This window comes from Passer montanus, unplaced genomic scaffold (assembly GCF_014805655.1).
Source record: "Passer montanus isolate IOZ18808 unplaced genomic scaffold, ASM1480565v1 scaffold121, whole genome shotgun sequence".
Classification (NCBI taxonomy): domain Eukaryota; kingdom Metazoa; phylum Chordata; class Aves; order Passeriformes; family Passeridae; genus Passer; species Passer montanus.
The window spans coordinates 498,668-510,932 of NW_024358834.1; the positions used below are offsets into that span (position 1 = coordinate 498,668).

Here is a 12,265-nt window from a genome sequence, read left to right on the forward strand (position 1 = left end):
CCAAAAAGTCTACAAGAAAAAAAAGGTAAAGGCCCACACAGACTGACAGGCTACTTTCCTGTACTGATCTGATCCTTTCAAAAGTGAGATCCCTTCCTTTCATCTGATCCTTTCAAAAGTGTTAAGGGGGAAAAAAGCAAACAAACAAAAAACCCCCAACAATATACTTCTGCAGTTTTTTCAAAGGGCAGTAAAACTACTCAGCTTTGCTGATGTCAGTCAAGTCTAATCACTAAAACCAAAGGTTGATTTTGGTTGTAACCTACTTGAAATTTATGACAATGTTTTAAAGAGCTTCCTCATTAGGTCACTGAGAAATAACTAACATTTGCAAAGCATTTTCACTGTGCTTTATTACAGCTCCAATTGCTAATCCAAGGTTCAACTTGGAACACATGATAGCTTTCAATCAAAATCATTGAAAAACATTACTTACAGTGAGTGAATTTAAAGCTGCAATTTAGTGAGTGCAACTAAAGTCAGATTAAAGCTGCAATGCTTACCAGTCATCCAGCAGAGCTTCAGAGAAAACACAGGAAATTGCACATTAATTGGGCACCACAGCACCATTTTATTTTTCTGAACCAGTAATACATTTAATATGTGTTTCTACAGTTAGAGTGTGAAAGGGTTAAATACTTTTGTCTTCCATTAAAAACACTCTATGTGGCAAGGCTATTAAGTCATTCTGGCATGATCTCCACATAAAGCAGCTGCTGTACAGTATGTTTTACTTTATGAAATATCTTTAATCAGCACACTGACTAGCTCTGTCATTTATAATTAAGGAGGTAAATGGCAGGTGCAGCATTAATTAGCAAAACTGAAGTCTTTGTGAAGGCATGCAGTCATACCAACTCAATGCTTTCTAGGAACAGAAATGATGGCTAACAGCTTTGTTGCACCAGAAACTGATTAGGTAAGACTGTGCCAAGAAAGAGGGGCATTTACAAAACATTTACACTTCTGAAGCCTTTACTATCCTATATTACCATATTCATTTCTAAAACTCTTCCTTCTAAAGTTAAAAATAAACAAATATTCAGGAGCAGAAAAGCTACCCTCTAAGCTCAGAGTCATTCTCTGTGTTTCTGCCTTACAAATGACAGAGGGACAGGGCCAGAGGTACAGGTCAAGAGACAGGCAAAGTGGTTCTCTTACTTGAAAAGGTTTCTCCAGCCAACAACTAAGAAATTGGCTGGCCCAACATCTGGAGAAATGCCCACACCCATAACTCAAAAACAGAACAGTGTTGTGGTGATCACTTCCATGGACACAGGACCACCACTCCTACAATTACCCTCCTAACAATTCTGCAACTGACACCTTAAGAGCCTTTGGGGTTTTTTGAGAAGGTCCATAGTCTGCAAGCTAAACTAAATCTCTCCTTCCTTTTAAAACTGCAGAGGTTATTTTGGCTTGACCGACTTCAGAAAGGTAGCCTTACAACTATTTTTACACATTTTCAGAGCACACACTTTCAGCATGCAGTCCTATCAGATCTGTAACACCTCCAAAGCAGCAGTGACCCTCAACACCCGTACTGCTCAGTGCTGGGCTGTGGGTGACCCCAGCCCAGAGTGGTGCATCCCCCCTCCATGCCCACCTGTCCTGCAGAGTGCCCAGGCACCACCTCAGCACACAGCACCACGCATGGAAACACGTGCAGTGGTGAGGCTGGGAAAATCACAGTGCTCATGGTCTCATTTGTAAACCTACAGCCTGCTGATCTCTGCAAACACTCTCAGCTACTGCACTGGCTTTGGCCAAAGTAACACTGCAGCCTGAATGGAGGCAAGAAGCCCCATTTTTGTATCACTTCAAGGCAAAAAGATTAACTCTTCTGAATGACACGTTATCCACACTATGCTTCAAAAGCAATTCAAATATGTGTTCTTAAGAAGTGAAGGCATAACACTACCTCAAATTATACATTTAGTAATACAGCAGTAGTAAGATTGTAGTAAACAGCCTTTTGCATTAATTTTTAGAGAATCTATGTATTTCTGCTCAAATTCACTTCTGTCTTAAATAGAAAGCAGAATAAACACCAGGCAAAGCAACTCCACCCTGTGCCATGAACTAGCAGACCAGCAGTAGACCTCTGTAAGATACCAACCTCTCAAACACCACACAAGGCATTGCACTGATTTGTGCCTCACTGATGCTAAATGACTCTTTCTGCAGAGGGCAGACAGTGCCTTCCAAGGGTCCAGAGGTAAGCCCTTCCAAGGCAAACTATAGTAACAAACTGCAGTGGATGGAAGGCATGTTTACTTGTGTTTTTCTTTCAGTGCTAATTTTGAGTTAAAATGGAATCTTCTGAGAAGGAACACAATCCCCAGCTGTGAGCAGTACCCACTGCCAACCAACTTCTGAAGCAGAACCGCTGCTGACTCACAAATGAGTTATTCACCCATCCTCCTTCTGACAAGCACAAAAAGTACATGACCACGGCTGACAGAAGAGAAAACAAGATTCAAGCAAAGGGATTCAGGAAGGGTAAGGAGAAGAATTTAGAAAACAACAAAGATCATTTGTTATACTCTGCAAGAAGACACAAACTATGACAATAAACCACTTTTAACTAGACTTCATTAATTCTGTAGATAACAAGTGCTGCACAAACAAATCAAAAAGGCCACTCGTTATAAGCACCACAATATTTTGTTTGAGAATGCAAAATGAGATGCTGGAATTTCAATAATATTTTTAAGCTTTTTTAGATTAGGCACAATCAGTGTGGGTATGAAACAGCTGTTTTGAACTAGCAGAAGAGAACCTAAGGATAGGGAAAGACTTTGTCTCTAAGTGGGAACAGATTTCAGAGAGTACACATGGGGGGCCTACAGAACCTGCCCTCCCAGACAGGTGTGGCTCACAGCTAGAATGTTTCAGACAGCAGTATGCAGATTTTTATGCCATCACAACTGCAATCCCCAGACAGGTCTAAGACAGTGAAATTCATATAAACTCTCTGAGAAGACAGCAGCCATGCCCTGCCATATGGTCTGACACAGTTCAGCACATGGGATCAGTTTCAACTGTTTTCCTTTTCCCAAAATTAGCATTAAAATATAAGTGATAGCTTCAATTAGAAGTGAAGCAGCTTGTCAAAAGATTAAATTAGAATCAATCCAATGTTCTGAGACAATGTAGATAATACAAAAATTTACAAAAATTGGTAGAGGGTATAAATACAATTAAGACTGAGAAAATAAATGAACACATAAATAAATAAAATCCTCCACTACTATGGCACTGTGCAGTATTTACTACCAAGGTGGATGGAGGGATGTTTATAGCATACTCATAGCATAGCATTAAAAGCACATTTTCCTGTCTGTGAGTTCATTTTTAAAAAGCCTATCAGAGGCTAAACTACCTTATGCCATTCAGAAAGCTTAATTAGCTAAGGCTGCTGCAAACTGGCAAAGCAGCTTGAAAAAGCCTGCTTCATTATTTGACTTGCTTGGGCTTAACACAAGACACTGATTTTTCTTCATGGTTCACCTTCCTGTCAGAGCTACCATGAGATTCATGGGCTCCAATTCTATGGCTATTGTGTTCCAAGTGGAGGTGGATCATTTCATATCACATGATCAATACCAACTGATCATGTTTTGTAGCTCTGTATATATCACTCTATGTATATTCCATTTCTACAGCGTGATTTGGTGGAATCTGATTAAATGACACAACACTGGAGCTCTACAGGCAGTTACATTATATAAAGTACTTGGATACACCAGAATGCAGTTAAGAGATAGGTCTTACTTTCCCATCCAAACAGCATAGCTTTCAGGGAGTTGTGGAACAAAAAGCATAGATCTTCCAGTATCAACATCTACTGCTCCAAAGCAGCCTGCTTCAGTTACTCCAAAAGTCCAGTGAAAGTAAGATTCCTAGGTTAAAACAAAATATATTCTTAGAAGAAAGACCTCACTTCTACCAGCTCTAAAAATACACTACAGTATCTATTAATTCCTATTTCCACATAACCAGAAGAGGTCTCTTGCTTTTGGAGCAGGAGAAGTAGTTTAGGTCTAAACCTTTTCAGACTGGTTAGTTTTAGGTTAGAATAATACAAATCGCTTTGCTGGCAACTGGAAAGGATCAGAGATTAATAAACTACTATAAAGAGGTTAACTCAGCACAATAACCATACACTACACATTAAAATACATTCTTCCAATCTAGAATTAGGGAATGTATGATCAGGGAGAAACAACCATCTCACAAGAGACAAGGCAAAAGCAGAGTGCAGCTTCATTGGGTTGCAAAGGCAGAGTGCTGAAGTGAAACCCCAACCCTCCCCAGAGAAGAGGAACTGCACTAGGAACAGCCCTTAGTCAAGAGTTATTTTTAGAATAAGCAAGCAAACAACAAAACAATAACAATACAGGATTTGGACAGGGATATGCTCTAGCACCCTGAAAGGTGCAACTCCTCTAAAACCAGGCTAATAACTACACTAGGATATGTGCTATCTAAATGGGAATTTACTGGGTTTGTTTCTTCATAACATACAACAGTTCAATTAAGTTCACAAAAGAAAGTGCTGCAGAAGCCATGCAGGGTATGGGATATGCATAATTTGAGTTCTTTTACACCAACATCCCAAGAACATGTTAAGTCCTATTTGTGACAGAAGAACACATGGGTGCTTAAGGAAGAGTGTAATTTAAGATTACACATGTTATAAATTCCAAGATATAGGCTGCTGTTTTATAAAACCATTAAATATATTTTCCTATTAATTAATTCAACCTAGGTCCACTGTAACATGTTTTATTACCCAAAGAAGGTTTCTTTTTGGGTCACAGACAAGACTGAAGAAATGACGAAATATTCCACTGCTGTCTTCAAGATTAGTTTCAAACACTGATGAGCAGTAAGGCCCTGAACAGGTTTAGGCCCTTCAAACTAGATAATGAGCCTGCACTAAAGCACTGAAAGTGAGAGCAACTCAAAGCTGAAAAAGCAATGTTATAAAGAAGCCAATTTATTTAAGTGAAGCAAGACAATGCACGTACGAGAGATAGAGAAAATATTTTAAAATCATTTAAAAATCCATGCAGTGGAAGAGAGTTTCTTAATTAGAAGTTTTGATTCAGCTCTTACCTGGCGGAACACAATACCAGTATCAGTACAGTATCTCTGGGTTTCTTCTCCACCCTGCAGCAGGACAATTGAATTCTTCTGGACATCCTTATTCTGTCTCAGGCGTTCACACAGTCGTCTTCTGTTCAAGGCAAAGAGTGCCACAGGCACTTTCAAAGTCTCATTCCCCAGCCAAAAGGAGGGTCTAGAAGAGATTTTTTTCAATTGACAATTAATGGCAAAGACAGTGGTTAGCACAATTTAGATGCACAGTGTTCATTAGTTTAATTCAACTGTACTAACAAAAGGCTCATCACTCCTGGGGAAGAGATGTTGTACACACACATGGCTCTCAAGAGACCATCAAGCATTGCTCACACAAGCACCAAAGGAAAAAGGTGGAGACAGCAGACAAGGCTGGCTGCAGCTACAGCCCACAGCACATCCCTTTGGGTTGTGCTACACAAAGTGACTACAGCCCGTGTCACCTGAGGAGAGGCAAAGCAGCAGGGAAGAAAATTAGTTCTGAGGTGCTGAAAACAGAAGTGGAAGTTTACAGTAAGTCTAGAAAACTTCATCAAGTCCTTCTGGGAAACAGGGAGCAGAGAGAAAAGATGATGGACAGCAGGCACAGGACAACAGCATTTCCCATACAGAGGATGTGCAAATCTCTTTCCTATGGATGTCTGTTTGCTCTTGAACACTCACAAGCACTCGCAGCCAGTGACTGAACTCAAACACGGAGCATGGCTTGGGCACCAGGGCTTGTCCCTGAGGCCGCACAAATGTGCTGAGACAGCCCAGAAAACTTCTGAAAGATTGTACTCAACAGAGCTGCAACTGCGAGGATACAGTTTAAAAGCAGAGAGCTCGCTGTTACTAAGCAATTTTAGATGTTGAAAGAACCTCCAGAATATGCGGCTGATTCATTCATTTGTTTCAGCTCCATAAGTGCACCTTTTGGAGATTTACCAGTAGAAACACTACAGCTTTTCTAGGATATGGAGCAGAGGGAGGAGTTTAACGAGGTGATACGAGAAGAATCTAAAGCAGTTTGTTTTAGGGGTGGTTTTTTAAACTTAAATATGCTTAAATAGCAAAGCTGTGCTTTGGAGCTTCAGTATTAGAGACGATCAATAAAATTTACCCATAAAACCCTATTATTTAAGTCCAATTTATCCCCCCACCTCAGCTTCTCCAAGACTGACTGGATGGTCACTTTCTATCAGCTACGCTTCACAGGAGATGCCAGAAAGGTGCAGTTACCTTGTTACTATGTTAAGATGACAAGAAATTAACCAACCACCAAAGTACTTAACCTCAGAGGAGCAAAGCTCCACATCTTAATTATTATATAGCTTTCATAGGCAATCTGAAAGGTAACCTTTGATTTATAGCTGCATAACCTCCTAAAAGACTCTATCAACCTCAGAAATGTAAACCCTGTAATTTCCTACTGCAGCCACAGCATAAAAGACCTAATAAAATACTTTATTTTACTTGCTTATAACCACTTGATGTAACAGCATAAGTAATTTTAGAAGGTAAAGGACTGCTCTTGCTAATCCAATTTTCAAACTATCTACTTATGAGTTCAGCTGATGGTGCACAAAACCCACATGTGTTTACTTTTATTCCTTCCAACACACACCTAACAACCCCTCACCAAGGCAGGTAACCATCACAAGGGCTGCAGCACATCAGCACAGCCTGGAAGCACAGCACAAGCTTGTGTTTTGGGGTACCCATGCCTGTAGGAAGAAGGAAGCAAGTTCATCCAATCCTAGCAAAAGCTACTGAAAATTTAGTCAGATAGTGAACCTCAAACTACAAACAGGCAAGGCTTTCCAGGTACAAAGCTGTGGCTCAGTAATTCAGCATTGCTCAGGAGGCTGAAAATGCTGTTCTCCAAGCATGAGCGTCCCTTGGAGAAGTACATGCAACAGCCTGGAAATCACATGCTCACCTTGTGGGGCATTAATGAAAGGCAGGAGAGAAAATCATCACATACCCTTATATCACATGTTTCTCTCAGATCTTTCTATCTGCTGATTAAAAAAAAAAAATAAACCAAAAAACTAACAGGCAGAGGTTGTAGCACAGCCTGTCTCATGTTTTGCTTCAAAGGAAGGAAAAAAGTCACCTTCATTGCAATTTTACTTGCTTCACAAGTTTGGGGATCTTCTTCTGTGATTTAAAAAAAAAAAAAAAAGAAAGAAAGAAGAGAGAACTCTGACCTTTCTCCTCCAGGCCTATTCCTACACCCTGGAGTTCAAAGGAAGCTGCTACAAAGGCACATTTTCATTTCCCTTAAGTCTAAAATTAATGCTTTTATTACACTTAAAACCTTTGACAATCCAAACGACACTTAAGGTGAAATAATGACATCAGGCAGCAATTCATACCAGCGGTTTTAATAAGCCACTAAAGTATGCCTTTTACTGGGATCTTAATGCTGAAGCTAAACTGCATTCTAGTGCAAAATTACAGTTCTTGTGCACATTTTCTCTAAGTGAAAGCGTGTTCTTCCTTGGACATAACAGATCCCACTTTCCCTGACTGAATATGATGCCCCAGCATTAACCCACAGCAGAGCAAGGCCTCTGCAGTTGTTTTAGAGTGGCACAGCTTCTCCAGGGGCACAGCCTTGGTCTCTGCTTTAAGGCTGCTGTAGAAATCCCAAGAGCTGAGCATGCTGCACCTGCAGCAAGGGCTGCAGGACCTGAGGGCTGGGCTGAGTGTTGCTGCAAATCCTGCTCTGTTCCCAGGCACCTGCTTAGCACTCACGTTAATTCACACCTCTCAGATGGAGTGAGCTTGCCAGGAAATACACCGACTTTCACAACTGGAATTCTGCACAGAAAACAGCTAGGTTTTAGAGAGAATATTCAGCTTAGAGGAGTTTACTTCCTCCACAGCTCTGGTTCTCTTTTTTCTCCTGCAAGCACCCAGATACCAAACTGATGGCACGGCCTGGATGGACTGACAACATGGCAGAACAACAGGATCTCTGCTGCTTGGTCTGCAGAGATACACTCACCTGGCACACACAAGCCATGCACGAGCTTTCCACAGCTAACACAGAGCTCTTTTCACACTCAATACTGACAGGGGCATTTAAATCTTACAAAAAGGTGTATGGCTGTACACCCAGCTTTCCACAGCAAATAAAAATTGGGAAATGGAACTCTCATAATACTGAAGATCACAAGAAAAAACTGTGTCACATAGGACTGGCTGTTCAATGACTTGTAGTAAATTGAGTGGGTACACATATGTAACTGCCTCATGTGTATCAACCCTACAAATGCACATGCAATTACAGTGTAAGCAGTGTAAAACTATGGTCTTTGCCTTGGGGGAAAAAAAAAAACTGCCACAAAATTCTCTCTAGGGAAGAAACTACAAGCTTTTCATTTTGGTCCATGATCTCTAATCACTCAGTTATATCTCACAAGACACACAAATCACAGAATCATAGAATGGGTTGGGTTGGAACAGATCTCAAAGATCATCTTGTCCCATGTACTTGTCATGGGCAAGGACACCTGCCCCTAGACCAGGCTGCTCAAGGCTTTGCACAGCCTGCCTTTGGACACTGCCAGTGCTGGGGCATCCACAACTCCTTGGGCAGCCTGTTCCAGTGTCTTACCACTCCTACAGTTAAGAATTGCTTCCTAATGTCCAGCCTAAACTTCCTCTCTTTCCATTTCTCCCCATTCCTCCTTGCCTGCCACTGCAGCTGCTGATGAACAGTCCCTCTCCAGCCTCCCTGCAGCCCCCTCAGATACTGGGAGGAGCTGTGAGTCTCCACATACCCTTTTTTTCCAGAACAGCCCAAATTTCCTCAGCTTGCCTTCTTAGGAGAGATACTTCAGTCCTGTGATCAACTCTGTGGCCTCCTCCGGACTTGCTTCAGCAGTTATCAGAATTTAATTAATACAACACTTTGGCTGGTCCTTCAAGGTCGGCTTCTTTGATTAGCACAAGGACTCCAGCAAGCCCAGCCACAAACTCAACCCAAAACTCTCATGTGAAGTTACACATTTGATAAAGAAGGGCATTTGATGCAAGCACTGCTTTGTGGTGCACGCCTCTTTGAAGCTATGCAAGCTTCTGCAAATAAACCTCAGCTGCTGTCAAAAGTGGACACTTGCAAGAACAAAAGAGGGCAAGAGAAGCTCAGCTCCCTTGTTTTCTCCAGTCTGGTACCAGCATTCAACCACTGCTCAGCCTGGTAAAGGCCTCCCACAGTAGCTGACAGTTTCCTGCTGGCTGTCACATACAATTTTTATGATCACTTAGGACCAAGCTCACAGACAAGCTCTTTTATTTTATTATACTGCAAGTGAAATATAGCTAGGAACATTAAACTACATCTGTTTCTTTAAAGGATATTTTTTCTTTGCCTGGAGCTCCTGACTTCAATGCTTATTTCAGAAGTTTTATATTTTAAAGAGCGTACATTCTGGTACTATATGATTCATCTAACATTTTGGATCTGTTGTAAAGCAACCACCAGAACACACTGGTAACTAAAACTCCTATTTTATTTCTGGTTTTCCTACTATTTTTCAGTTAACCTTCTGTACTTCTGGGGTTTTTTGAGCAGAAAATTCATGGACTGCCATTTCTGTTCTATCGAGATCCCACAGAGAGGATCCAGATTTCAATGAAGATGAGAAACTACTTTTCAGTAAATTACTACTTGTTCGTTGACCAGGCCTTATTTATTTGTTTGTTTTGAGCAACAGATTCATCAACATCAGCCTGAAGCGTAAACACTTTCCAATGCTGTCTCCACATCCCATACGTGAAGCTCAAGAGGCCTAGCACAAGGAAACAGGCAATACAAGCAGAGAGGAATAGCAACGACGGCTGTTCAAGGTATAAAATGGGTATTTTCTCCGCGGCCAGCTCAGGGTTTCTTGTGAAGGTGACAGCCCGCAGTCCCGGCGGGCTCCAGCCGGGGTGCCCGGGCCCGGGGGGACCCGCGGGGCAGGACCTGCCCGAGCCCCCGCTGGCCCCTGCTCGGCAACTTCGGGAACTTCCCTCTTCGTCTCGTTGTGATGGAGCCTTCTTACAGCACCAAGAAATGGCTGAATTTTGCTATAAAATGTGGGGAAACCCTTGTGCCGTGTAATCTAAGCATCACTTCCAAACCTGCGACAACTTCAGGGATAACGCATGGCTGGGGACGAGGCACTGCGAGCCAACCCGCCCGTAGGACCCTTGGCAGCTCTCCCACCGCCCCGCGCAAAACCCGAAGTCCTTTCCAGAACCCCGGCTCCGGAGCACGCAGCCCGGCGCCAGCCTATGCCCTGCCTGCCCGGCCCGGCCCCGCCGCCGGCGCACCGGGCCCCCCGCGAGCCCCCACCGGCCTGCCGCGGCCCTCGCAGGGAGCGGGGTCCCAGTTCTGTCTGCAGACCAGCGGACAAAGCTGCATCACCCTCCTGCTCCGTGCCACGCCTGGGAGCAGTGGCGGTGTGGGCGCAACCTGTCGATTTCTCCCCACCTGAGCTGATTCTTCTTAATAAAGGCATTAAAAAGGAGAAATTTATTTATTTCAGCAGCCCCGCGCTCCCCTCATGGCCCTGCTGCTGTCCTGCCTTCAGGGCAGCCCCACCACAGGCCAGGCTGGCACCGCACCGGGACCCCCGACCCCAGGGTGTCGTCCTGAGGGACCATCTCCGGCCCTCTCCGCGCGTGCTGGCTTCTAAGGAGCAATCCAGGCCTCGAAGCCAATATGACATAATACAAATACAGCCTATAACAGGGATTGCTTCCCTACCACTGACCTCTCCTCAATTAATGGTTGCTCGGAAATCCACTTCACGTGCAGTTCTACTGTAATCCCTAAAAGAGCTGTTTTTCACCTGCATTTTGAAGTGCTGAAGGTGTTTAACAGTAGTCTTGGGCCATCGCCAGCCTTTAGGCTTGCTCCACTCTGCTGTTTTTTTCTATTCACACAGATTTTGTCAGAACCCAAAATTACTTGTTCTTGCCTCAAAATTACTTGCTCTTGTTTCAAGATTACAAGATACCTGAAGAAACTATCATAGTCCAGGGTTCACATGTCAAGTGACTCGATGCAGTTGCAAAAGCAAATAGTCAGAAGCATGAAGCACAGATAAGAATGAGAGATTGGAGCTGTGCTCGGTGACCTGGACCCAGGGTCTGCTGCTGTGTGCAGAGATAGATGCAGCTCTGGAACCCTCCCTCCCTGGAAACAAAGTGAGTCCTTGCTCTAGGGCTGCTCAGTAATGCCACTGCTCTGCTGGTCTGGCACTGGTCTCCAAATGAAGTACTGTGATACCTGAAATATTTGGTTGTCTCCACCACAAACGCTCAGGAAAGAGAAGAATGCAGGACAGTGCAAAGGCAGAGTATGATCACAGAATACATGCAGCTTAAAGTTCATGTATGTTATGAGAAATCAGTGCACTGTTACTAAGACACATGCACAATTATGCCCCTTTTTCTCATTTGGTCATATTGTCCTCTAGAAGTTGTGAGAAAACTGCAGCTACTCATGCACAGCTGGCTCTGGAGTGGTGTGTGAGAGCTGCAGGGCAGTGACAGGCAAAGACTGATTTCAGGAAGTCTGGATAGGTGCATGTAAATTGATAAAACTAGAAAAGTCAAGCAGTCATTCTCTAGCTCTTTATGTTTTTATGTCCAAGAGTCAGGCACCTTTAGTACAAAATATATAATGATTTATTTTTTTTTTCACGAACTGCACATTTGGCAAGAAACAATACTTAATTTGGGGTCCAGGTTCATAGATAAAGCCCCATTTTAAATATAATTGATAAGTTGTTGAATTTCAAGAAACTTCCCTCAGTTTTTGCAGACTGGGGAAAAAAAAAGTGAACTGTAGTGAAACATTTTACTGCTTTCAGTCCCCTAGAGGGGCTTCCTTCTGCTTAGGTTCCAGCAGAACCACTGGGAGGAGGCTGGGAAGCTCATTTTGCTTTTCCTTCTCCTCTCACGACTAGAGAGAAAAGCCTTCAAGGCACTCTTCCAAACACTGTTGTTACTGGCTTTGGGCATTCATCCTCCCCTGCTCCCCTTTGCCTACCCCTACACTTGGCTTCTGTAGAGTAAAGGTCTCCTGCATTGTAGTAAAATGGGTTTTCTGGGTCTCTGTCCTGTTTATTTT

At 43.0% G+C, this 12,265-nt stretch overlaps 1 protein-coding gene across 1 annotated transcript in view; it reads right to left on the reverse strand.

Annotated features, from left to right (window-relative positions):
- The window catches only part of PEPD (peptidase D), a 146,851-nt gene extending 137,254 nt beyond the window's left edge, over nt 1-9,597 (reverse strand). The window contains exons 1-4 of the mRNA XM_039698194.1: nt 9,569-9,597; nt 7,891-7,956; nt 5,125-5,308; nt 3,778-3,905 (exon numbers count right to left, since the gene is read on the reverse strand). Coding sequence (XP_039554128.1) covers nt 3,778-3,905; nt 5,125-5,308; nt 7,891-7,956; nt 9,569-9,597 — 407 coding nt within the window. The remainder of the gene's footprint in view (nt 1-3,777; nt 3,906-5,124; nt 5,309-7,890; nt 7,957-9,568) is intronic.
- Between the last annotated feature and the right edge of the window lie 2,668 nt (nt 9,598-12,265).